This window comes from Trichogramma pretiosum, unplaced genomic scaffold (genome assembly GCF_000599845.2).
Source record: "Trichogramma pretiosum strain Unisexual culture from Peru unplaced genomic scaffold, Tpre_2.0 scaffold42, whole genome shotgun sequence".
NCBI lineage: Eukaryota > Metazoa > Arthropoda > Insecta > Hymenoptera > Trichogrammatidae > Trichogramma > Trichogramma pretiosum.
Window position 1 is genome coordinate 1,183,979 of NW_019641653.1, and position 22,293 is coordinate 1,206,271.

Genomic DNA, 22,293 nt, shown 5'->3' on the forward strand with positions numbered 1-22,293 from the left:
CGACGACCACCCATCGGCTCGAGAGACTCGCTTGAAACTGAGAGCGTCCGCGGCTGGTATACTATACACGGTTGAAGCACGGTCAGGATGATTTGTGTGCCTGCGCCGCGCACGAACGACACGACCCCTTCAAGAATGAGAAAGAGAGACGCCACGGCACACGATGGGCAAGTGAAAAGAGAAAAGGAGGAGGGTTGGTCGATATTTTTGTGCTCCTCATTGATTGCAGCTATGTAGTGTTTCTATGGCCGCGCGCGACCCCTCCAACGACACCTGCGATACCGCTATATATACCTACAGCACGATATGTATATGTGTGTGTATGTGTGTGTATAGATCGCGTTGTGCATCGCACGCGATCGCTCGCGGTAACTGATATATATGTACGTATACGTAAAATTCGTATCAAAGTGTACGTGCCTGTGTGCATATAGTAACCCCTTTGATATACACATATATGTTGCATTTATTCAAAGCGGCGCTTGACGTGCAGCGCGCGCACGGCCCGTACGAGCCATTTCATTTCGAAATGAATTTCGCCGTTTCGAGGATGAAAATTATACGCGAGATAGATCGTTCTCATTTTAGTCGCAATTACGCTTTTTCTTGCACATTAAATATGAATGTATTCCGTTATCCGCGGTATAATTCTAATGATGGGATTTTCTTAGTAAGTCACGTTATTATATTTTAATTTGAATTTGGAAATATTTTTTGATGATTTATTGTTAAACGTTTGTAGTCATAATTTAATGAGCTAGTTTCCTTTCAACTTCAGAGCTGTTTCAGCAGTAGCGTAAGGAACCAAATAATCAGATTCGAGGGGATGTAAATTTTTTCCAGGTATGACCATGCAATGAAGCGGTTCTCCCATATCTATGATGCTTAATTCTTCTAAAGTGCCGGCAACAATTTTCTGAGTGTCACAACCAACTCTTGCTAGACCAACAACTATAGTTTCCTTGGTAAGATCTGTAAAAGTATTTTTATTAAAATGTATCATCAAGATAGTAATAAAACAAGAATTATTAAAAATACCCACCATCTGGTGAAGCTGAATCACCGATCTTTTCAAGTTTTTTCAATATTTGTAGACATGCCTCTTTGACGGACATAAATTTTGGAGGCATGTATTCCTTTTTTTTCCTGCACATGCTCTCCGGCGTGGGTTCTTTTACTTTTATGTCTAATAGACATAATGTATGAGAATTGTTCTTATAATTAACTAAAATTTTGTCATAAAAACTATCTGGTTCCCAATTTTCATTCCAGTATGGAATTGAAACAATTTCACCAAATGTGTACAATTGTAAACCACAGCAACCCACACCAGTTATAATGGAGGCATTGTGGATTACTTTAACTTCTATATTGTCTTCTTTGGCTCTTAAAAGTAAATCTGAGTGAGTAGTAGCACCAAAAGGGTCACCGACAACTAATAAGGCAACATCTTCTTTATCAGCATCTTTTAAAATTTTAAAGGCTTCAGATTCAACATCTTCTCTATATAGTTCAATGACTTCTTTGCCGTAAAATTCTGCCTAATAAACATGAAATATTATTTTTCTTTGTTCCACATTAGAAAAAAAAAAAAAAAACTGCACTTACTAATCGTTTTGCACCAACTGTCAGTATCGACGTGTAACTCTCTAAATACACACGTTTGCATTTTCTTACTGCTTCTAATCCTTTAACGGTTATATCCTTTTCGTCCCCTAATCCTAAACCGATTAAATATAACATCTTGGTAAAATTATAAGGGAAGAATAAACGAGGAACTGCTAGCAGAAGGTATTGAACACAAATTCATACAAGGCGGAATTCAATTCAAACTGCGACTGACACAACGAGACAATCCAGCCACTAGGTAATAGTATGTTGACAAGCGGCACAATCCAATGACACGTGCTCACCATGAAACACCTTTAGCTTTCAATGTTGACATGTAGCGAAGCAGGGGCTCTGCTGCTATTATAGTTCATAAACTCGCGTATCTGTAGCGTAACTCAGCATCGTAACGGCCCCTAGTACGCTATAATTATATTTTTAGGTTATTACCGATACTCAAATAGCGAATCCGCTTACTAACTCGAGCCACGAGGTTCGCGCCAATTATGATTATCGCCGAATCCAACAATGCAGTGCGCGAAGTGCGCGCTTTTTGAAAATATACTCTTTGCCATGTAGCTGATTTTAATGACGAAAAATATCTAACTAAAATTATGTTTGGAATAAATCAGAAATAATGTGTCAAATTCTTTTTCATGTACCTGTACTTTTATTGCTAATAATTTTTAGGTACCATGGTTTCAAGTTTTACAACAACATTCGTTTTTCATGTAAATATCATAAGGTTTTCTTATGTAGATCAAAAACCGTTTTATTTAGGACTGTCATCTAAACCAAAAATTAAGACTAAACAATTTTTTTACAAATCACGTCTAATTATTATGAGACGATTATTAAATCCATCAAAAGTAACTGTAAAAAATGCTGTTCTAATACCGAACAATTTTATTAGTAAAATAATTTTCTTGCCTTTTTTTGCAATTTTAATCATGCCAGTCCTCTTAAACTAGCCTAACAATTAATCTTACAAATAAAAAATATGTAACTTGCAAAAAATTAAGAAGCACACTACAGATATCTCTCAGTAATACCATACCTGGTAATAATTTTACTGAAGTCAAGTTTGCAATTGTTCTTATTGTAAGATTACAAAAAATGGTACATAGTTATATATTTACAAAAAAACAGCAACTCCAATCACGTATTCTTTGAACGCGCTTTCATTTGAAATTCGAATCGCCTATTCAAACGCACACCTTTCAAGACACTCCTAGTGTTTTCTCGTTGCTTCTCCCTAAAAACATAATTCCAAGTATATCACATTTGAGTGAATTTTACATTTTATACATTTATAAAACGTATAAAAACCTTGAATCTGCACTGGTTCCTTTTTTCTTAGAAATAATGTCAACAGCTTCATTCTTTCTCACTTTATTAAACCCAAATCTGGTGTACATAGCACCATTTACTGCATCATTTGCCGCTGGCTTTAATTTTGATTCACTAGATATTTGATTTGGTTTTACTGAAAATAATCATTTGTGAGATTTGTATGTCTAACAAATTTAGAGAATCAGAAGACAAAAAGAATACCTTGCATTTAGTGACAGGTACAAGGTTTTCATATTGTCAAGCAACTAATAAATTAATAATTACCTTTTTTGGCACTGAGAGGCACATTAGCAGTTAAATTTGTATGTCTTTCTTCAACTCTTTTTTTCATATCCACTACAGATTCCATTTTTTGAAAATTTTTGCTGTGGATTTCAGAGAAATTGGGTATTCTCTTGGCTATTAAAGATTTTGGTGCTGTAACAAATACAAACGTAAATTTACATTCATTTTATGGTATTCATTTTATACTTGGGCTCTGATATTTTACTATTCTTATAAAATTTATACTAATTTACCTAGTTTTTTTTCTGCTGCAATAACTTTTGGTCTGCTGAGACGATTAACTGAGGCCATTTGAGCTTCATGAGTACTTTTTCTAGATTTAACATCTGACATTGAACTTGATCGTCTCACACCTTTTGAAATTGGTGTTTTTTTATCAGATGCAGAAACTGAATTTACTCTTCGTAATTGACTGCCATTTGAATGACTATTAATAGGTGTCTTCATTTGACTTGATGTATTTTTTTGGTGAAGTATATTACCAGGCGTGCTCACTCTACTTATACTAGTAGGTTTTCGAGATGGTGTTTTGAAAGCTGTACTATCAAAGTGAACTTTGAAATTTTTTTTGGATTCTTGGTCTCCATCGTTTGTTTTTTTTTTCAAGGCTGGAGTTTTTGGCTCATCAAGTTCATAAGTGTTATTTTTTTTAGATTTTTCTAGTGACGGCAATTTAGAATCAACATCATCAACTTCAAAAGTATTATTTTTTTTTGAATTGTCCAAGTTAAAAATATCACTCACATTAATGAGGGAGTTGTCATGATATTCTGGTTCAGATTCGTCTTCTAGTAAACGTGGTTCATCATTTGGTTTCTTCTGAGGACTCAATTTTTTAAATGCCTTAGGTTTCAAAGACTTACCAAAAACTGATAAGCTGTTGGTTTTTGTTTTTGTTTTGGTAGAACTTGTGTCAAGTGTTCGTTTTACTCTGTCTCTAGGAGTTGAGGTATTTGAAGGTTTTAAACTCAATAATTTTTTTTCAAGAAGATGTGCAGGAGTGTCATTTACAAGACTAGTTTTCTTCAAATTAAGATATTTATTCACTTCTTCTTGGGACAGCCTCTTTATAGTAACTCTGGGGCTTACGGCAGAATCAGAGCTCAAAAGAGAATCAATTAAAGAATTTTTTTTTGAATCATTTCCCTCTTTTAAAACATTTTGTGAACTTGATTTTATCTTTTGATTCTTTGATGGAGATAAAGATGAATTTTTAACAGGCGTTTTTCTGGATCTGCCTAAATTAAGAAATATTTTTGGCATTTTTCCAGAAATAAATGACAAGCTTCGAGACTCTTTTTGTTTGGTCAAAGAATTATTGAGCCTTTTTTTGGTATTTGTAAAGGAATCAAGAGAATTTCTAGAACTTGAAACTGTTTCAATTTTAGAAGTTGAATTTGAAAGAAAATTTTTCTTTTTCGTATGAGATCGTGTTACTAATGAATCAGAATTATCATTGAGTGATGATAGAGTATCTGATTTTGGAGATTTTTTACTCAATTGAGATTTTTGGTCCAAAATAACACACTTTGATAACTTGACTCTAGGAGATAAACGTACTTCAGGAACATCTTTAAATGATACTTTGGTTGGAGATTTTTTGGTAGTACCTTCAAAAACTAAGGGATAGTTACTAGTTTTACAATCCACAAGGGAGACTGGAGAACTTGAGTTGGATTTGTTTGATTTGTTTTCTTCTATCATTTTTTTTATAGCTGTTATCATAGGTGATTTACTCCTTGTTGTTCTGATTTTTGATGTTTCAAATTTCAAATTTCTTCTATGACTACCTTCGAGTTTTGAAGATTTATTTTTATTAGTTTCTTGTTTCTGAATGCTCGATTTTCTTCTAGAGTTTTTATGATTCAAGTCCGAAGAAATGCTTGAGTTATCTGAAGTTATTGATGCTGGTGAGTCTAATAGTTGAAGTTTTCTAGGAACGTGTGAGTTATCTGAAGATACTGATGCTGGTGAGTCTAAAATTTGAAGTTTTCTGGGAACACTCAACATTTTAATGACATCTTGTACATGAGACTTGGGAGAATTAGGATTCATTGGTGATTTTTTAGGCGTCTTTGAAGAACGATGTGGCGAAAGAACTAATTTCAAAGGACTGCTTTTTGGGGTGACATCTGCAGCCGCATTGGAATCAGAACTGTCTGATGATGACTGTTTTTTTTTAGAATTCTTACTGATTTTTGATGTCACTTTATGTAACAGTGATGATTTGGATTTTATTATTTTACTTTTCTTTTTGGGTATTTCGTCTTCATCTTCGCTTATTAAATCTTCAATAGAATTTGAGTTAGCCTTCTTGTTCTTCTCACTATTCTTGACTATAGAATCTTCATCATCAGTCATGAGTAATTGAATATCCTCTACTTGAGATTTGTTTGCCCGAGTTCTTCGGGTAGAAACTGCAGGAGTTCTTACTGGCTTTTTAATTGATCGATTTTTAGTCTTGGATTCATCAAGAGTAGCAGACAAAAAGCTGTCTTGAGTTTTGGAAGCCTCTATAGTAGTTTTTCTTCTTTTACGAGTGGATGCTGTAGTAACATTTTGGGCAGTTGAACTATCAACTACAGCACTGTTAGCTTCCATTTGGGTGTCACTGTCAGTATCTACCACTTTTTGACCTTAATGAAAAAAAAAAAAAATTATTGACAATAAACTCAAAATCCCATTTACAAATAAATATAACTCACTCTTGTTGGCGCGACGAGTAGTCCTCCGACTACTGGTCGATTTGATACTGGTATCAATAACAGAGGAATCGTTGATAGTCTCTCTAATGGTACCTTGACAAATAATTAATGGATAAATAAAGATGTTGTAAAAAATCGTAAAGTTAGGATTAGCAAAAAAATCGCGAGTCTCAAAATGTATGATTTGGAAACATCAATTTATATTTTGAAGCAAGTAAAAAGTGTGAGATTAACATAGGAAAGCATAGTAATTGAATGACATAAACGCTCGAAAGTACATTTCATAGAAATTAAATTGTCAATGTAGCATGCGAAACGCACCAGCAAACGCTGGTCATCGATAAATGAATGATAAAGTTTTCATGCATTGTAAACCGGCTCTGCCGGTGAATAGATAGCAAGTGCTACACGCCATATTGAAGTGTGTATACATTTGTTCAATCCCGCCTAAAATTATCACTACGTTGCTTCGATGCGTCCGCGAGCTCGATTGTGATTATGGAAAGCTGATAAGACAGTCGGAAAAAGTTGATATCATAATGATTACCTCGTCTAGTCCTTCTCGGCGACATTTTTGCGTCTTGGTCGCGACGTATTCTATTTTAGTTCAATAAATTGTTACGTCGTTTGTCGATGGGGAAGAAACAGTTCCGAACACAAACGTTTCCCTCTTCGCAGAAAAGCGGGCACTAATGATTACGGACTAACTTTGCAGGTATTTCGCACGCACACTTATACACACATCGACACTTCACCAGCATACGGGTCAAGAGGAACAAGCACTACAGATCATGTGCACATAGAAAAATAGTCGGCAATTTTACGCGCGCAATATATAGCCACAAAACTGTTAAGTTTTGTTGCCGCGAAAATAAGTCCCTGATATTACAATACCATATGAGATATATATGCAGACAAACATCGGGTCGGTTTTTCAAACGTGCCAAATTTGAAGACGTGGTGGCGCCACCGACTTTCGCAATCGTCACCGTCGGTTGGCTGAAATTCGCTCGCTGCTCGAGATATCAACAAGTTCAAGCGTCGCACCGCATGTGTGCAGACTGCAGCCGCTCAAGTATATCAGACTAATATTTTATGTATGCAGGGCGCAAGCCGTATATAGCCTGAATAAATCATAGCTAACGGCTCAGGGGAGGGAGATGGGGTGCTTCCTTCAATTATTTATTATTAGTTCGATCGTTGCATTCTTCATATGACTTATAAAATAAAAATATTAATATTTTCGTCTCTTAAGACAAGCTCTACGACTGTAACACAATGTCTATTCTTGCATTTATTATTGAGATTCAAAAAATCCAATTTGAAGTGGCTATTCAAGAAATATTCGTACTCGAAGAACTAGTTAAAATTTCTTAGATTCAAATGAAAATTTTTGTGTTAATACTTTTCCACGTGTATTGCATGCATGGGTTGTACCATTATGCACCGAGCTGATATGTGTTTCGCATCTACGACATTCTTACAATTGCATCGTCCTTACTATTGTTATGCCTATACAGTTTCTACGTTAATTGTGTTTTCAATTTTATAGTCATCGTTGCATATATTCTGCAAGTGATTTTCAAAATATTCATTCTTATCCTTAAATGCTTACAATCCCACGATGGGCTTCTTCTCGTATTTACATTCAAACTCAATTTTCGCATCGTCAAGCTCATTTGATTTTCTGGTGCATGTGAGTCTGCAATAAAATTGAGTTTAGGTACAAACTTAAATTCAAAGCCTCAAATCCTATTAATAAATAATAAATAATAAATCAATAAATAGAAGGAAATTTCAAAAGTCCTCAAAGTCTTTATCAAAATTAACGAATATCCTCGCAAGGCACGCGAATCACGATATAGATGCTCAACTACTTTATCGACCGAGTTGGTTACGTAAAAAGACTTCGTCAATACCATATCCCGAGGTGTGTTATTGGACACGCGCTGTAAAAGCTGACTGCTTTGCGTGATATATATTCTGCAATTCTGAGTGATAGTCCAAGAATCAATTGGTACGTTTGTTCCACATTGTTGAAAAAAATTCGGTAACTAAACTACGATTCGATAATAATGCTTGTGTTAAATACTCGATTCCCTTATTAGCTGGGTCGAGATTTGATTAATTTTGTTAGAGATCTTGTGAGCTGTTGTGTACAGACGTTTGATGTTGACGTAGATTGTACGGCATTTCAAGATCTTCTCAACATTTAGCTTCAACTTCGTGAATCATCAATTTTTCGCATCAAAGCAATCATTCATATGTTATCTTTCATTATGTTACTTAATAAAATTAGTTACTGTTAAAATAATTTGTAATTACTCAAGTTACAACATATCTCTAAAATAACCTCAATACAGTATATTTATGTAATATCAAGCTATTTTCTAAAATAATAGTCTGACAATCAAACAATTTTTTGTTTCTTTTTATCAACAGCAACGATGGCAGAAGAAGCGTCAAGGCCAATGAAATACCCCTACACCATGTCTGCCAAGATGGCTCAATTCCCTTATAAATTTTACTGGCAACACAGTTGGGGCTTCAAATACTGGGTGATTGCCTCTATCTTGTGCGTTCCTGTTTTCTACAAAATCCAGAAACTTTGTAAGATAATTGTTTTTCTAATACTTATTTCATCAAGTTTCACAAATTCTTGCTTAGTTAATTAGTACAATTGATAATGTTTGCTTAAATGAATATTTTTATTGCAGCTTATTCTCCTAACAATGTCAAGGTATGGGCTGAGATCCGCCATAAAGAATTCCATGGAGGTGATCATCACTAAAATATGATTAAATCTAGTAAAAATTGTTCAAATTATCACAACATTGTTGATGTATGATTTACTCTAAAAAATAATAAATGATGATTTCCATAAAGTAAAGAATTGCAGAGGATTGTCTTGTCTAAATTTTTTATTACCAAATTGATTATATAAAACATACATTTTTCATTATTTGTATAGTATGCTGTACAAAATTACTTAAACCATTTTCTTTTCATGTTTGGTAGTCCAGCCCAAATCTCAGTACAGGCAACTTTGAAATGATGAAAGAGTTTACAACATGATAAAAATATTAAGTACTTTTACTACTTCTTAATCTGAATGTGTCTATAAAAAGTTAAAAACCCAGTAGAGTGTTACATCGGAAAGGTCTGGATTTTAGTCTAAGAAAACACAATGTTGATAAAATAAATTCTAAAATTTTATTCTACACGAGCTCACAGCTTTTACTGCTGAAATCCCACAGATCATGGAAATAGTTTTAAAATGTTTACAAATATAGCTACTACAAGCATAATTATATTAAATTGATAAAATAACATGTAAGATGAAGTTTAAATTGTTTAAACATTTTAAGTGAAGTAAGTGTAAAAATGAATATTCATGCTAAGATTTCTGTCATTTTTACACTGAATCACATGAAGAAAAGGCATTCAAACTGAGAAACCACAATTTAAATAAATAATACTAGTCTCAGTTTATCATGAATTTTTCAAATTCAATAGTGAAACCCTATCTAAGAATAAAAAAAACTTCCATATAAACAACTTTTGAAGGAATTATTTTTCACTAGTCAGAACAAGCTCTTCGTACATATGAGCATCAAACTATGGTCAAATAAACAATTCAAGTGCAAGACAAACTAATAATAATAACTTCAATGAAAATTAGTCAAAACTTCACGAATAATTTGACACAGTAAAGGTCGACGGTTTAAACAAATATTAACTTTAATCAAAAATCTATTATTATAGGGCAAGACGATGTAACCTAATAACACATTTATGCGTGCGAAATCTTCCCTAGCTATGATTCATTTCAACATCTTCATCGTCACTATGTGCGACTCCATTATGCTTTCCATTTTTTTCTAATTTTGGTATTTTTTGATTCGGCTGTCTGATTTCATCTTCGTTGAAATGGAGATTTAAATCCTTACATCTTTTTTCAAAATATTGAAGCAATTTCTGTCCAGCCCTGTAAACATTACTATTAATTAGGTGAAGTTGAGAGTATTTTTTATAAGTGTAGCAAAAATGTTCGGAAGCAAAAGATTTTGCTCTGACACAAAGATTTTTGCACCATTAAATTATGAGTAAATGATATGCACCCTGTTCAATATTGTAAGCATTGAGAATTGTTAAAAAAATGCACACGTGAAAAACTGATTCAAACTAGCAATTGCTCTAATGAAAAATCAATCAAATGATTCTCTGATGAAAAACCAATCAATCACATTCATCAAATCATTCAGTTACTTATCATCAAAATCAAGCAGTTAGTCATTCTTTAGTATCATTGTCTCTGGCATCCGAACCAAGACACTATTTGTAAAAAAATACTTACTTGTAAACTTGACTATTTTCTGAGTTATATGTATGACAGTTATCAAAAACTAGTAAACAATCGTGGAAGAAATCTTTTAATGCAGTGTATTGATTGTTGCTGAACTTTTTCTGAATAGTTCCAAAATCCATTGGTTCAGAAATATAATCGTAATAATCCGGAACTTCATCTTTTCCAACAGGCTCTAGGAAAGGCCATGATTGGCGATGTTTTTTTATGTCATTCAAAAGTTCTTGTATTTGTGCCTTACATCCCTTAACAGTAAGCTTTACTTCTGCCTCATGTTCGACTTCAGCAGCTCTTTTTGCTGACCTTCTTGTGTGTCGAGTGTGTTCAATATCATCCGAAGTATTGTGATCTGAAAAGATGAAAAAAAAAATTATATAAGTTAGAACCAAAAAAAAAATTTACCCTGAACTTCTACTAGAAAAATTAGCTATAATGTTAGTGTCGGCCTACATTACACATGATAGTCCGTTTTTAGGATTTTATCATAAAAAGTCAACCTAGAAATATTATAGCATTCACATTTGAACTAAAAAAACTAATAAAATTGTATACCATGACTACAGACTATTGTTAAAACCAATTGTTCAAGTCGACTTCATGAAAGTTCAGCCATACCTCTGACTATATTTTTCGAATTAATATTGTGGAACTTACAAGAGTGTATTACTTTACATCAATTATTGGTTACTATCAAAATCGCGTTCATTTGAAATATTAAAAGCTGCAGAAAAAAATGACGAAACTTTTTTAAAGAAGCCGACTTTGAATGTGTGATAACTTAAAGGAGTGCATTAAAATGTTAATAAATGTTTAACATTAAATTAAAAAAATACAGTGCAAGTGAAACACTGATATCTTTATACAGACCATTCCAGTCTTTAATTTCTCTAGAGAGTAGGCTCTTGGCAAAGCCATGGATTCGAGACCTTGCAGTAGCTGCAGAAGATCTCTCAGACTCTCTATCCCTCTCGCGGCCTTTTATCACTAACAACAAATTTAAAACTACATCTCAGTTTCATGTTCTGAGCCTCAAGTAGTTGCATTTGTTGGAAAGGTAACTTTAATTTTTTTTTATTATTTTATTGATCAACCTTACCTGGCTTACTATTACTTTTCCGTGATTTGCATGAAGTACACGTCCATCGACCGCGGGGAGGTCTCTGCAAAGGAGGCTCATGACAGTCAGTGTGATAATGCTTATTACACCCTTCACAAACTATTAGCTTTCCATCGTTGCCACACATTGTGCAGAGTTGTGGTGAACTAGACCTGATAAAAGATTATCATTAATATCATGATTTTTTAGTCATTGTTTAATTTAAATTATTTACATTTCATCGTCGCTTTCAAGTTCATCCTTAACAGGTTTTTCGCTTTCGTTATCTTCTTCATCAGAAAGAACTTTCCTAGCACGAGTGTGTCTTGTTTCTCTTGTGTAACTTGTTTCATCTTCTATTTCTTCTTCAAACTGTCTCCTTCGTTTTGTTCTTTGTGCTTGTTTTGTTTCACGAGGTTTGCAGACACTGCAGAACCAATCACCCGATGGTACACACTAAAATTTAAAAATGTTTATGAATAAATAAATGTTAATATACTCTTGTAAAGTTTAGAAAATACCACTTACAGTCAATTTTGGTTTTAAACAGTAAAGATGATGACCTTTATTACATCCGTCACAAAGTAGCATATTCTCCGCATCTCTGCGTTTTCGACACACTCTGCATTGAGCATTTAATGCACTTCGACTCCACTGAATACTATTATCTAGAGTATTTAAGTGTACAAAAAGTTGGGACCAACTGGTTGAAGCCATCAATGATTGTTGCCATCTATCGATAGCTTCTTCCGTAGCATTTTTCTTATCCTTCTCTTCACTTCCTAAAGGTTTTTTCAGGTACTTGTGGTCAATAGCATAAGATATTTGTAATATGGCACAAGCCATTTGCTTAATTGCTTTTTGATGCTTTAAGTCTGCAGTTGTTTCATTTTCTTCCGGAGGCCCCAAAAATTTACCGGGATCGCGGTAAACTTTTGCAGTTGTGCCTACTTCAGAATCAGGAGTTCCAGGTCTACTGGTCTTAGTTTCTTTTTTGATACTATCTAACATGGTATTTTGACCAAAATCTGCAGGAGTTTCGTTTAAACCGTACACTAATTTATCACATTGCTTATCGTATTTGCCATTGCTTATAGCACTACGCCAAGCTTCGCGATTTTGAACTTTAAGTGTACCTAGACAACCCATTTTGATTTTATCTTCTAGATCCAAGACATAGTCTCGTAAATTGAGTTCTAAAATAGTGTTTATAGGCATATCTGGAGGATAATTGGAGTGAACATTGTCAACTTTCTTTTTAGATGCTTTTGAAACCTCTTTGTCTGGTTCTGGAAACTGTAATTAGAAAATCAAGGGTCAATTTTTTCTAATGTTTTCACGTGAAAAAATCGGTGACTGGATTATGAAAAATGTACTTACGATGTCGGGATTGAATTTGTGTTTTGGACAGCCAATGATAGCAGATATTATGCTTTCCTTTTCATGTATGAGATTATTTTTTAGTTCTGATTCTCTAATACCTCGTTCACTCAAGGCGTTTATCAATTCATCAATATCTTCGATTTTCCCATAAAAACTCCACTTTGAACTAGACTTGTTGACGTGAACGGGACAGTCTTTATTACCAGTGCAAGCCATCACGCTCTTGCGAATATCAGTTCGTTGTGATTTAACTCCATTTTTATCAACGTTAGCTTTCTTAGGAGTTTTAACCTTTTTAACGTTGTTTTCCTTGTCACTGCATTCATCTTCGAACTTATTTTTTAAATATGAGTGTAATACTTCAGAATCCAGAAGTTCTGGCATATAAGGGGTGCCTTCGGGTAAACAAGTACCGGCCAATGCGTCAATATTTTCAACAAAAATACCTAATATAAAACATAATATTGTTATTATTTAAATTTTCGATAGTTTTTAAATTAAGTACAGGGCCATAAATCACCTGGAATGGATAATAATCTCCAATATTTACGATAAGCTCTATCGGAACCTAACAGTAACATCATTTGATCATCTTTTGAAGCTTGTTGCAATTCTCGTAGTTTATTTTCATATTCTTCTTTTTTTTTCTCTTCTTTGTAATTATTTCGCGTAACTTTTTTTGGTTCCAAATCTTCTTCTTTGACTTCCTCGACTTTACCATCTTTTTCTTTCTCTTTTTCTTTTTCCTTTTGTTTATCTCTCTCCTCTTTCTCTCTTTTTTGTTCTGCAATGATAAACGATTTCAAGTCTTTTTTGGCTTGAAATAGTTTTTCGTAACGCTCGTCGATAACATCACGTATAGAAGCAAACGTTAATAACTGATTAATTAAACAAATCACAACAGTTAATCGGTCTTCAAGATCAAAGTCACAAATATTAGAGTGACCAAGCGCACGTAGTATTCTAGGTTTTTCTATTCTAAGTAATAGGGCTGGATCATCATGGTTTGTGTAACCACCTGTAACATATAATTTGTAGTGATAACTTCTTAATTTTTATTAAATTGTTCTCACAATTTGAATAATTACCTCTTTGTGAATACCTCCATTTGGAAGCTGCTTCACTTATTCTACCTCCAGAGCTCAGAAGGTGTTGCCTCAAAATCTCGCTCATGGTATAGTTATCTAGGGCTAACTCTGATAACTGGCAACCTTGGTGGGTTTGACACCATCCCGAAGCTTGAGTTGCTAATTTTACAGCTCCAACCATTGATGATACTTTTGTGTCTATGTCATTTTCACTAACAGCATCCTGAGATTCAGCGTGAATTTCATCCTCTTCTTCAGCCTGATATTTAAAAATGTTTGCAAGTAACAATTGAAGTAAATCATTCAAAGGGCCAGACACATCTTTTTCCATCATTGCTTTCTCAAGAATGTCGAGCGTTACACCATTGTGGAAGTAAGCTTTCACTTCAATTTCCTCGCGGAAAAATTCCAAGAATTCCAATATCATGGCAAATTCTCCGAATTTTTCATTGTATAATTCGGACTTGATTGGAGTGGCCGATGGTAAAGGTTTGAGATCTTCGCATTCCAGATCTTCCCTTGGTTTATTCCAAGACTTAACGTAGACAGCTAAGGCAGCTTGTTTTATTTTTTCCTCTTTTTTACGTTCTTTAATTTCAAGTCGTTCTTCTTGGCGCTTAGCTTTTTCTTCTAAAGCTTTTGCTTTCAATTCTTCTTTAAACTTTCCATTGAGCCTATTGAATAAAATCGGATATTTTTAAAAGGTCATATAGTTTATCATAGAGAGTGCTCAGAGAAACATACTTTGATTTTTTGTATTTTTTTGTCACCATTCCAGTATCATTGATTTTTTTAAGCGCATCAGGCTTGTCGAAAGGCTTAAACTTTGTAGAGTCTGTAGTAAGAAATTTATCTAATGATTCTTGTTTTTGTTTTACAAGTTTCCTAGGTTTAGGTGTAAAATCTGGTAATGGACCAGCAAATATGGAGTCGAATCTCACTTTATGGATTCCATATTTTTGTAATACATTTTCCTAAAGAAGTGTAAAATTATCATTTTAATGAACTATTACCATTGTTAAAATTTGTTAAAAATTAACACATACTTTTACAACCCATATTCCAGAAGAACTTTGTTGTGTCAACATTCTAAGAAAGATTTTATTACGATCTCTAGTGTATTGTTGCTTTCTTCTACGAATTTGTGAAGCTTCTACAATCATGAGATGACTAACTTCAGAGTCTCCTGAATCGAGCTGTTCAACTTCATATTTAAATAACTTTGCTGGTGGATAGTACAGTCTTTCAGAAGGATTTCTAAAAAATAAAATAAATTATTAATGTTGATTATCAATCCAAAAAACTCTCATGCAATTAATTACTTTAAAAGATTGAAGACTCACTTGTTTTCTTGATTATATGCTTTAATCTGTTGATCAGTTGGTTCAATCACTTGTAGGACATGACATTCACACCATGAGTCTTCAGTGAAGCTGGCTTCAACCATTTCTCCAATAAAATATCGCTCTCGTGCATATTGGAAAACATCGTCTATCATGTCACTCAATGAGGTTCTTTGAGTCTTACTGGCTAAGTAGAGAATTGGAATTCGAAGCTAGAATAAATATTATACATGTTACATGTTTTCGATCAGAAATTTTGCATGCTCAAAATGCTGTCATGTACCTCCATAGGAAACTCTTTGAGGCTTTCCTTGGCATTCTCTTCACAAAGTAGGGCTTCTTCGTATGTCATGCCTGACTTGCCAGTAATGCTGCAAGACCATATCATGGAGTTGCAGAGGATTATCCTCTCACAGAATTCACTGCAATAGTTATCAATTAAGTAAGAAATCTTAATGCACCCATGACAGAGAAACAAGAATACTCACTTGTAATCCTTGAAAATTTCGTTGGTAACCGCGCAATGAAACACCTCGTCGTCATCGCGAAAGTCGGACGAGACGTGGAGTCGTTGGAAGGGTTTCTTGCGTAAAAGTGGCATGATGAATGACGCTCTGTCGCAGAGTTACAAGAGTTAGCTCGTCGTCGGCAAGAGTAGACAGCAACCGAAGACACTTCACGCCTGGACGTCGTCACAGCCTAACAAAAACGTTAATCAATGGCCGTGTGTGGACTTGGAAAGAGAGACACGCTCGGTCGACGCGATAAGTTTTTAAGGTAAAAAAGGAGACCTCTCTCGCGGAGAGACTGCCTCTCTAACCCAGACACTGTAGGATGGTAATGTTATCCGGGCTAAGCACACTCACTGTGCCTTTCGAGAACTGCTGCAGCTGCAATTACTACTGCACGACATAGGTACAACACACAGAGAGTACGTAATTATACTGCAGACTATAATATACTACAACGGAGCACGACGGTGACCGGGACTGGCGCGCATTTGCTGCTGCCTCTGCCTCTCGTGGCTCTCTCTCTCTTTTTTTCGCGCACACACGTACAAGACTCACATCAGTTCAAGTTGTATGTTGCGCTCGAAGTAGCAACACATAGATACACTCGCACACACTACTCGGTTCTTCGCTCTCTCTTCCTCTTTCTCTCTCTCTCTCTCGCTCTGTGAAGCTCGTGTTTGATACAAACGCGCGCCAAGCCTGCGATTCGTGGCTATATAGCGAAACTTGGAGCGTCAGACGAGAAAAATCGGTCTCTCCCACTTTAATGCAAGTTTAACGCGTATAATAACGCATAGCAAAACAAACGAGACACTATAAGAGCTCGGGGAAAGCTCCTGATCGACGGACACGGTTAACAAACAACACACAACGAAACGGCCAAAAAGCGACACGGCGACCCTCGGCAGGACATAACACTGTAGCACGGTCGAGCTTTACTCTCGGCTCGCTTCAGCATGCGAGCAATTTTGTTCGTCGTCGTCGCTCGCGAAGTCGATATTTCGCGGCCTCCCTCATGCACGCCTTTGGTGTATCGTGCGAGCGCAGCGAAAACTACTCAGATGATCCTGCTGCGGTCGCTGGCGCGGACTGCCTCGACGAGAAACTGTCGAACGCGCAGCCGAGAACGTTTTTTGCACTCAACCGCGCACATATACGCTCGCACACTAACGCACGGCGTAGAGCAGCAACAGCACACAAGCGTAAACAACACCTGGCCGGAGTCGCGCGCGCTCCATTTACCAAAGTGCGATCGTCCGTTGGGTGCTTATCCCGCGCGCAAAGAAGCCAACCTCGGACACTTACACTCGGTCAACAGCGGAGTATGCAGCGATGAGCTTTTTCCAGAGCGATAAAAAGACGCGAACGAACAATTGTCTTCAAAGCACACGAGCTGCCAAGCGAGCCGAAGATGCCTCTCGGTTCGGCTTATTATGGTAAACTGCAGGCAGATTTCTCTCCACTGCGCTGCGTGCATCAACACACACTGACACAATATGGCTCGGTTTTGGTGTGCTGTATTGGCGCGCTCGCTATTGCACGCGGTCAGGCAGCACGCTTATTTCTCCCGCCACCGCGAGACCCAACTTTCTGGCTTTTGCGCCAATTTTTAAATCGACGAACGCACTTGTGCAGGACTTGGACCTTTAATAATCGTGCGATGAATTTACCTGACGTTCATGTTAGCGCGTTGACACGTCGCCGAGCCCTCGTCCCATGATTTTCTAGACCAGGCCGAGATGAATTCGACTACTCGTTGTGTCTGTAGCTCAAGTAGGACAATGCACAAAATCGCGAATCTAACGGTAGTACTGCACAACAGTACGTTGCTCGACGTTCGGACGCGCGCGCATTGCAGATATACTACTACTACAGTGTAGACTACGGTGCAGGTCTGCAGGCGCGGGCCGCCATTGAACGGTCAATTATACCAATAGTCGTTTCTCTTGAAATTCTACGACTTTCGGAGCCTTAGGGCAAAGTCAATTTTACGTGACATCTGCTCTTTGGGCGTTCTCGGCCCTTTAGGATATTCAAATGACGCGATGGTGCTCGTTGGGCTGACATTTTTTCGTTTATTGTTTGATTTAGATGACTCGCAATGGGAATAGATGCGAATTTTTTTCAATAACATTGGCAGCAGTTGCACACTTTCGATCGCGTGAGCAATTGCAATTTAAAGTATCGAATTATTCGAGAAAATGTAATAGGGATTTAAAGTTAACAATAAAAGTCAGTCAAGATTAAAATAAATAAATGTTATTAATTATTAATATGAACATTTACATAAAACGTTGAATTTTAACAATTTCCTTGAACTATTTTGTAAAAATATTTTCTGAAAATGCAATTGTTACTAACTCAACCAATCAGAGAAATACTGACAAGTGAGGGGTGTAATTGTACCAATATCAGAACAATCTTTTCGCACAGGACAAACACCACAAGGACTTGTCATTAAACCTGTAAATCCAACCAATGGTTGAACAGCTCTGTACATATTGTTTCCGTTGCTAGTTGTTATTTTTTCTACTTTGCCATCATAAATTAATGTGTGTAAAATCATCTCTAAATCCTCCAACTTCAATTTTACCTGTAATTTCAAAATTCAAGTAATGAATATTAATTATTTTAAAAACTCAATAAATAGTAATAATCACGAAAAGATTCTCACTTTACTTATTCCCAACTCTGAAATATACTTCAATACATCTGTAGATGGAGCGAATGAGCCGTTTTTCTCTGCTATTGGGCCTAAATCTTCCTTGATAGCTTTCTCCCTTTTTTTTTCCAAGTATCGATAACACTGCTCATTTAATACATTAACAAACTCACCTTCAAATTCTTGATCTTGATACCATGCACCACCAGTAACCGAACTTGGTGGTTCTAAGTGGTATAACATAACAAAATTTTTCTTAGAATCTCCAACTGGTTTTATCGCTTTGATGATTCTTTTCTTTTCCAAACTTTTCAATACTTTAGTCGTTTGAGCTTGAGTTAAATTTAATTTTTGCCTTATTTCACGAATCCATATTCCTTTGTTTCCAGCTTTTTCAATTAATTCATAAACTAATTTTTCTTGATCATCAGCTACTTTTACACCTACAACAGGCTCTCTATATTTATACAGGAACTTTCCATTAACCAATGTGAATAAAGTAAGAAATTTCTTGTGAAGTAGATCATTAATTATAACAACTCTTTGTTTAATCTCAGGAATAATTGTTGCAACATCCTCATCCAATATTCCCTTAGGTTTTGACTGTGCAAGAGCAATAACTCTAAAAAATGTTGTTATTTATATTATTACAAAGCATACTCTATTCATATAAACAATAATCATCTACTCACTTTTTTCTTGTTTCATCCAAACCTTGAGTTGGTTGTGTGTCAGAATTTACTTCCATTTTGATAAATCTTAATAATTTAATTTACGATTAAATTCATTCCTAGTGTAAAGTTATCTATTTATTTTGATGCCTTCTTTATTGTGTTGATAGCATATAAATATCTGAGAAAACGTAACCTGTCAAGCAGGGTCACGTGTATAGGCTGCACGGTTTACGGCACATAAATGATGAACTATCACTAGCGTTTAAATTGGCAGACTCTGAACTTTGCACCCACCACCAAAACGTATGCTTTCTGGATTCTGATAGTGTTTGAGACTTTTGAGTCAATGTGGGAACGAAGTTCTCAAAACCATCACCGCGCAGTCCGAAGTATCGGCTTAAGAGTTAAGACCAACACTTACACAGTCCATGTGCCTGTGTAATAGTCGGTAGCACAATAGAAAGTAATAAAAGTATATATACAGAATCAGCTGTTTACCTCATACCAATTTGAATCAGATAATTGATCTATAGTGCAATTGGACTTGCTAACTTTTTATGATGAATGAACAAGACGAAATGCACGACGAAGACACGCTTGAAATAGCATCAAAAACGTGGAAAAGGTCAATGAATGCAGTCTCCACGGTAAATGTTTCACGTTGTCTCTTATATTGAAATTGATTTCGTCATTGAATTGATTCGTAATTTTTTTAAACTTCGTAGCAAGGATTTCGAGAGGGGAGAGAAGATGGATCGATGTCAGTTTATCAAGAAGGTTTTGATAAAGGATATGTAGACGCATTCAAAATTTCGTTTATATTAGGTGCTTACAAAGGATTTTTAAAACAGTTAGGCAAAGATGTCGAGTTTCCGGAAGAAATAAAAATAATATTGGATCAAAGTAAGAAAGGAATGTGTTACTTATGTGCGAATGAATCCACAAAACCACTTGATGGGTACAAAAATATTGATGAAATTCGTAATTGTCAAAGAGAACATGCTCAAAAGATAATTAAAATTATAAAAGATATCATGGATCCCTTATTAAATGAATCAAAAATTGACGTTACATCCTTATATTTGAATCTGTGACATTTTTAATGTTCTATTATGTAAGGCAATAATTTGTATATTTATCTATAACAGCTGGAAAATGTAGTTTTTAAGGTATTTTATTGTATCATGTTGTTTGTTAATTTGAAAGTTGATAATAACTTTTTATCCATATAGAAATGATTTTATTAAATATTTTTCAGTAAAATTATAAACAAAAAACGTATTTTATTATTAGTAGTGTTGTTGCAAAAGTTCAATCAACGTAGGGTTCATTCTTTCCACACTAACTGAAGATGGTAAATAGACACTGAAGTAAATTGATCAAAACGATTTATAAGTATAAACCTTCAGGTGAACCTTCCTTCTTCCTATACAACACACTTTCTTTAGATTTTTTAAAGTCTTCACTAGTAACTTTCATTCTCCGTTCTCTCAAAGCCATCAAACCTGCTTCAGTACAGATAGCCTAAAAATACAACATTAATTACAGTTTAAAATGTTAACAATTAATTAAAGAAATTTATTACATGTACTCAAAGTTTACCTTAATATCAGCTCCAGATAAATCATCTTTTGCCATGATCAGTTCAGAAAGATTTACATCAGGAGCCAAAGTCATGCGGCTAGTGTGTATTGTGAAGATTCTTCTCTTAGTTTTTTCATCTGGCAGTGGGAATTCAATTTTTCTATCAATTCTACCTGGCCTGATTAAAGCTGGATCAAGTGTTTCTATTCGATTTGTTGCCATTACAACTTTGACATCTCCTCTGCTATCAAAACCTAAACAACATAATTTTTACAATCAAATAACAATTAAAGTAAAATTGTATTCAACAAAAGTAACAAGTACTAACCATCTAATTGATTCAAAAGTTCCAACATAGTTCTTTGAATTTCTCTTTCACCCCCGCTGTTGCTATCATAACGTTTTGTACCAACAGCATCAATTTCATCTATAAAAACAATAGAAGGAGCGTGTTCTTCAGCAACTCTAAACAGTTCTCTCACAAGTTTTGGTCCATCTCCTAAATATTTTTGAATAAGTTCTGAACCAACAACTCTAAGGAAAGTAGCTGATGTTTGATTTGCTACTGCTTTAGCAAGTAAAGTTTTGCCAGTTCCAGGGGGTCCATACAAAATAACACCTTTTGGGGGTTTGATACCCATTTCTTCATAATACTCTGGATGAGTCATTGGAAGTTCAACTGATTCCTTTATTTCTTGAATTTGGACATCCAGGCCACCAATATCAGCATATGTTTCTTGTGGTGCTTTTTCTAATTTCATCACAGTAACCATTGGGTCTGTATCGTCACCCAATACACCAACGACAGCATGAACTTTGTGATTCAACAGAACTGAACAACCTGGTTCAAGTTGATCTTTGTCGACGAATGAAAGGATAGATACATAATGCTCTGATCCCACTGATGTAGACACAATAGCATGATTATCATCAATAATCTCCTCCAAGGTGCCCACGGACATTGGTGTTCCTCTCAAGTCATCAACTTTGGACCTTTCTTCTTCATTCTTTTCCTCCTGGGGTTTTAGACGCTCCTGATTTCTGATGAACTCTTCTTCCATTAATAAGTAATCCTTAATGCGCTCCAGTTTTAAAAGTTTCAACCTACATCTTGTGTGAGGTGTCACTTGAGGTAATTTCAGAGCAGCGTCTGGCCCTTTAGTACGCCGCTTCTTTTTTCCAACCCTAGTTGGTACTGGTGGTTCATATTTCTTCTTTTTATCTTTATCATCCTTCTTTTCTCCTCCCGCACCTCCAGGTCCGGATTGATTTTGACCCTAAAAAATCAAAAAAAATATCTTGTTGATGTGGACGATACTGACAATGTATACATTAGTCACAATAAAAGGTTATGGGCTCGCTGAGTAAAAATAAGAACATTGCACTTGGAATTCAGACCAAATCAACTTAAAAAATGTGTTGAACTTTGAATAATGGTTGTAATGATCTTTAGAATTCTATTAATATTATTTTACTTCCATAATATTTGAACTTTATTTAAAAAACACTCACCATTACTTGTTCTTTCTTTGACAAGCGCAAGTCATTGGCGAATCAAATCAGCCATTTTACTTTTTCGCTGTTTCGAGCGCTGAACTCTCGATACCAGCGCGGCTGTAAATCGGACTAGAACT

At 35.3% G+C, this 22,293-nt stretch overlaps 7 protein-coding genes across 14 annotated transcripts; 2 read left to right on the forward strand and 5 right to left on the reverse strand.

The window, feature by feature from the left end:
- Positions 1–636: 636 nt before the first annotated feature.
- LOC106651955 (diphthine methyl ester synthase) lies at positions 637–1,898 on the reverse strand. Its single transcript, XM_014370669.2, has 3 exons — positions 1,609–1,898; positions 1,043–1,541; positions 637–972 (listed from the first exon to the last, which is right to left on the reverse strand). Exons 1-3 carry the CDS (start codon positions 1,741–1,743, stop codon positions 758–760), a joined length of 849 nt encoding a protein of 282 aa, XP_014226155.1. The 5' UTR covers positions 1,744–1,898; the 3' UTR covers positions 637–757.
- Positions 1,899–2,288: 390 nt separating this feature from the next.
- LOC106651835 (dual specificity protein kinase splB) lies at positions 2,289–6,887 on the reverse strand. The gene is made up of 6 exons (XM_014370511.2): positions 6,499–6,887; positions 5,952–6,044; positions 3,480–5,882; positions 3,226–3,378; positions 2,938–3,094; positions 2,289–2,863 (listed from the first exon to the last, which is right to left on the reverse strand). The coding sequence occupies exons 1-6, from the start codon at positions 6,521–6,523 to the stop codon at positions 2,767–2,769; spliced, it is 2,928 nt and encodes a 975-aa protein (XP_014225997.1). The 5' UTR covers positions 6,524–6,887; the 3' UTR covers positions 2,289–2,766.
- Positions 6,888–7,859: 972 nt separating this feature from the next.
- Positions 7,860–8,841, forward strand: LOC106651944. Of its 4 annotated transcripts, none has more exons than XM_014370651.2 (3): positions 7,860–7,968; positions 8,394–8,561; positions 8,669–8,841. In XM_014370651.2, the coding sequence occupies exons 2-3, from the start codon at positions 8,399–8,401 to the stop codon at positions 8,740–8,742; spliced, it is 237 nt and encodes a 78-aa protein (XP_014226137.1). In that variant the 5' UTR covers positions 7,860–7,968; positions 8,394–8,398; the 3' UTR covers positions 8,743–8,841. The 4 variants fall into 4 exon arrangements, with proteins under 4 accessions (XP_014226137.1, XP_014226136.1, XP_023315847.1 ...); XM_014370650.2 differs by having other exon boundaries at positions 7,890–8,001; XM_023460079.1 differs by lacking the exon at positions 7,860–7,968 and adding an exon at positions 8,025–8,135.
- Positions 8,842–9,139: 298 nt separating this feature from the next.
- On the reverse strand, positions 9,140–17,499 carry LOC106651942 (bromodomain adjacent to zinc finger domain protein 1A). 5 transcript variants are annotated; one of them, XM_014370646.2, is made up of 15 exons: positions 17,410–17,499; positions 15,716–15,926; positions 15,511–15,649; positions 15,228–15,439; positions 14,931–15,141; positions 14,629–14,858; positions 13,885–14,558; positions 13,317–13,814; positions 12,794–13,242; positions 11,942–12,709; positions 11,649–11,869; positions 11,414–11,586; positions 11,185–11,301; positions 10,309–10,666; positions 9,140–9,951 (listed from the first exon to the last, which is right to left on the reverse strand). In XM_014370646.2, exons 2-15 carry the CDS (start codon positions 15,826–15,828, stop codon positions 9,765–9,767), a joined length of 4,350 nt encoding a protein of 1,449 aa, XP_014226132.1. In that variant the 5' UTR covers positions 15,829–15,926; positions 17,410–17,499; the 3' UTR covers positions 9,140–9,764. The 5 variants fall into 5 exon arrangements, with proteins under 5 accessions (XP_014226132.1, XP_014226133.1, XP_023315846.1 ...); XM_014370647.2 differs by lacking the exon at positions 17,410–17,499 and adding an exon at positions 17,045–17,211; XM_023460078.1 differs by lacking the exon at positions 17,410–17,499 and having other exon boundaries at positions 15,716–17,022.
- Positions 17,500–18,014: 515 nt separating this feature from the next.
- LOC106651939 (probable DNA-directed RNA polymerase III subunit RPC6) lies at positions 18,015–19,185 on the reverse strand. Its single transcript, XM_014370641.2, has 3 exons — positions 19,094–19,185; positions 18,414–19,023; positions 18,015–18,332 (listed from the first exon to the last, which is right to left on the reverse strand). Exons 1-3 carry the CDS (start codon positions 19,147–19,149, stop codon positions 18,096–18,098), a joined length of 903 nt encoding a protein of 300 aa, XP_014226127.1. The 5' UTR covers positions 19,150–19,185; the 3' UTR covers positions 18,015–18,095.
- A 439-nt stretch (positions 19,186–19,624) lies between these two features.
- Positions 19,625–20,192, forward strand: LOC106651940. The gene is made up of 2 exons (XM_014370642.2): positions 19,625–19,722; positions 19,801–20,192. The coding sequence occupies exons 1-2, from the start codon at positions 19,633–19,635 to the stop codon at positions 20,167–20,169; spliced, it is 459 nt and encodes a 152-aa protein (XP_014226128.1). The 5' UTR covers positions 19,625–19,632; the 3' UTR covers positions 20,170–20,192.
- Positions 20,193–20,236: 44 nt separating this feature from the next.
- Positions 20,237–22,277, reverse strand: LOC106651938 (26S proteasome regulatory subunit 4). Its single transcript, XM_014370640.2, has 4 exons — positions 22,172–22,277; positions 20,988–21,936; positions 20,678–20,913; positions 20,237–20,599 (listed from the first exon to the last, which is right to left on the reverse strand). Exons 1-4 carry the CDS (start codon positions 22,172–22,174, stop codon positions 20,465–20,467), a joined length of 1,323 nt encoding a protein of 440 aa, XP_014226126.1. The 5' UTR covers positions 22,175–22,277; the 3' UTR covers positions 20,237–20,464.
- Positions 22,278–22,293: the final 16 nt, after the last annotated feature.

Excerpts from the sequence above, each read along its gene's own strand:
- LOC106651955 (XM_014370669.2), bottom strand. The coding sequence starts at position 1,743 with ATGTTATATTTAATCGGTTTAGGATTAGGGGACGAAAAGGATATAACC. Across the intron at positions 1,542-1,608 it reads CAGTTGGTGCAAAACGATTA|GCAGAATTTTACGGCAAAGA; the intron begins GTAAGTGCAGTT and ends CATGTTTATTAG. Across the intron at positions 973-1,042 it reads TGATTCAGCTTCACCAGATG|ATCTTACCAAGGAAACTATA; the intron begins GTGGGTATTTTT and ends ATACTTTTACAG.
- LOC106651835 (XM_014370511.2), bottom strand. The coding sequence starts at position 6,523 with ATGTCGCCGAGAAGGACTAGACGAG. Across the intron at positions 5,883-5,951 it reads TACTCGTCGCGCCAACAAGA|GTCAAAAAGTGGTAGATACT; the intron begins GTGAGTTATATT and ends TTTTTCATTAAG. Across the intron at positions 3,379-3,479 it reads TGCAGCAGAAAAAAAACTAG|CACCAAAATCTTTAATAGCC; the intron begins GTAAATTAGTAT and ends TATTTGTTACAG.
- LOC106651944 (XM_014370651.2), top strand. The coding sequence starts at position 8,399 with ATGGCAGAAGAAGCGTCAAGGCCAATGAAATACCCCTACACCATGTCT. Across the intron at positions 8,562-8,668 it reads CTACAAAATCCAGAAACTTT|CTTATTCTCCTAACAATGTC; the intron begins GTAAGATAATTG and ends TTTTTATTGCAG.
- LOC106651942 (XM_014370646.2), bottom strand. The coding sequence starts at position 15,828 with ATGCCACTTTTACGCAAGAAACCCTTCCAACGACTCCACGTCTCGTCC. Across the intron at positions 15,440-15,510 it reads TCAAAGAGTTTCCTATGGAG|CTTCGAATTCCAATTCTCTA; the intron begins GTACATGACAGC and ends TATTTATTCTAG. Across the intron at positions 10,667-11,184 it reads AGAAATTAAAGACTGGAATG|ATCACAATACTTCGGATGAT; the intron begins GTCTGTATAAAG and ends TCATCTTTTCAG.
- LOC106651939 (XM_014370641.2), bottom strand. The coding sequence starts at position 19,149 with ATGGAAGTAAATTCTGACACACAACCAACTCAAGGTTTGGATGAAACA. Across the intron at positions 19,024-19,093 it reads TTGGATGAAACAAGAAAAAA|AGTTATTGCTCTTGCACAGT; the intron begins GTGAGTAGATGA and ends AACATTTTTTAG. Across the intron at positions 18,333-18,413 it reads CAGAGTTGGGAATAAGTAAA|GTAAAATTGAAGTTGGAGGA; the intron begins GTGAGAATCTTT and ends TTGAAATTACAG.
- LOC106651940 (XM_014370642.2), top strand. The coding sequence starts at position 19,633 with ATGATGAATGAACAAGACGAAATGCACGACGAAGACACGCTTGAAATA. Across the intron at positions 19,723-19,800 it reads CAATGAATGCAGTCTCCACG|CAAGGATTTCGAGAGGGGAG; the intron begins GTAAATGTTTCA and ends TAAACTTCGTAG.
- LOC106651938 (XM_014370640.2), bottom strand. Across the intron at positions 20,914-20,987 it reads ACTTTTGAATCAATTAGATG|GTTTTGATAGCAGAGGAGAT; the intron begins GTTAGTACTTGT and ends TATGTTGTTTAG. Across the intron at positions 20,600-20,677 it reads TATCTGGAGCTGATATTAAG|GCTATCTGTACTGAAGCAGG; the intron begins GTAAACTTTGAG and ends TTGTATTTTTAG.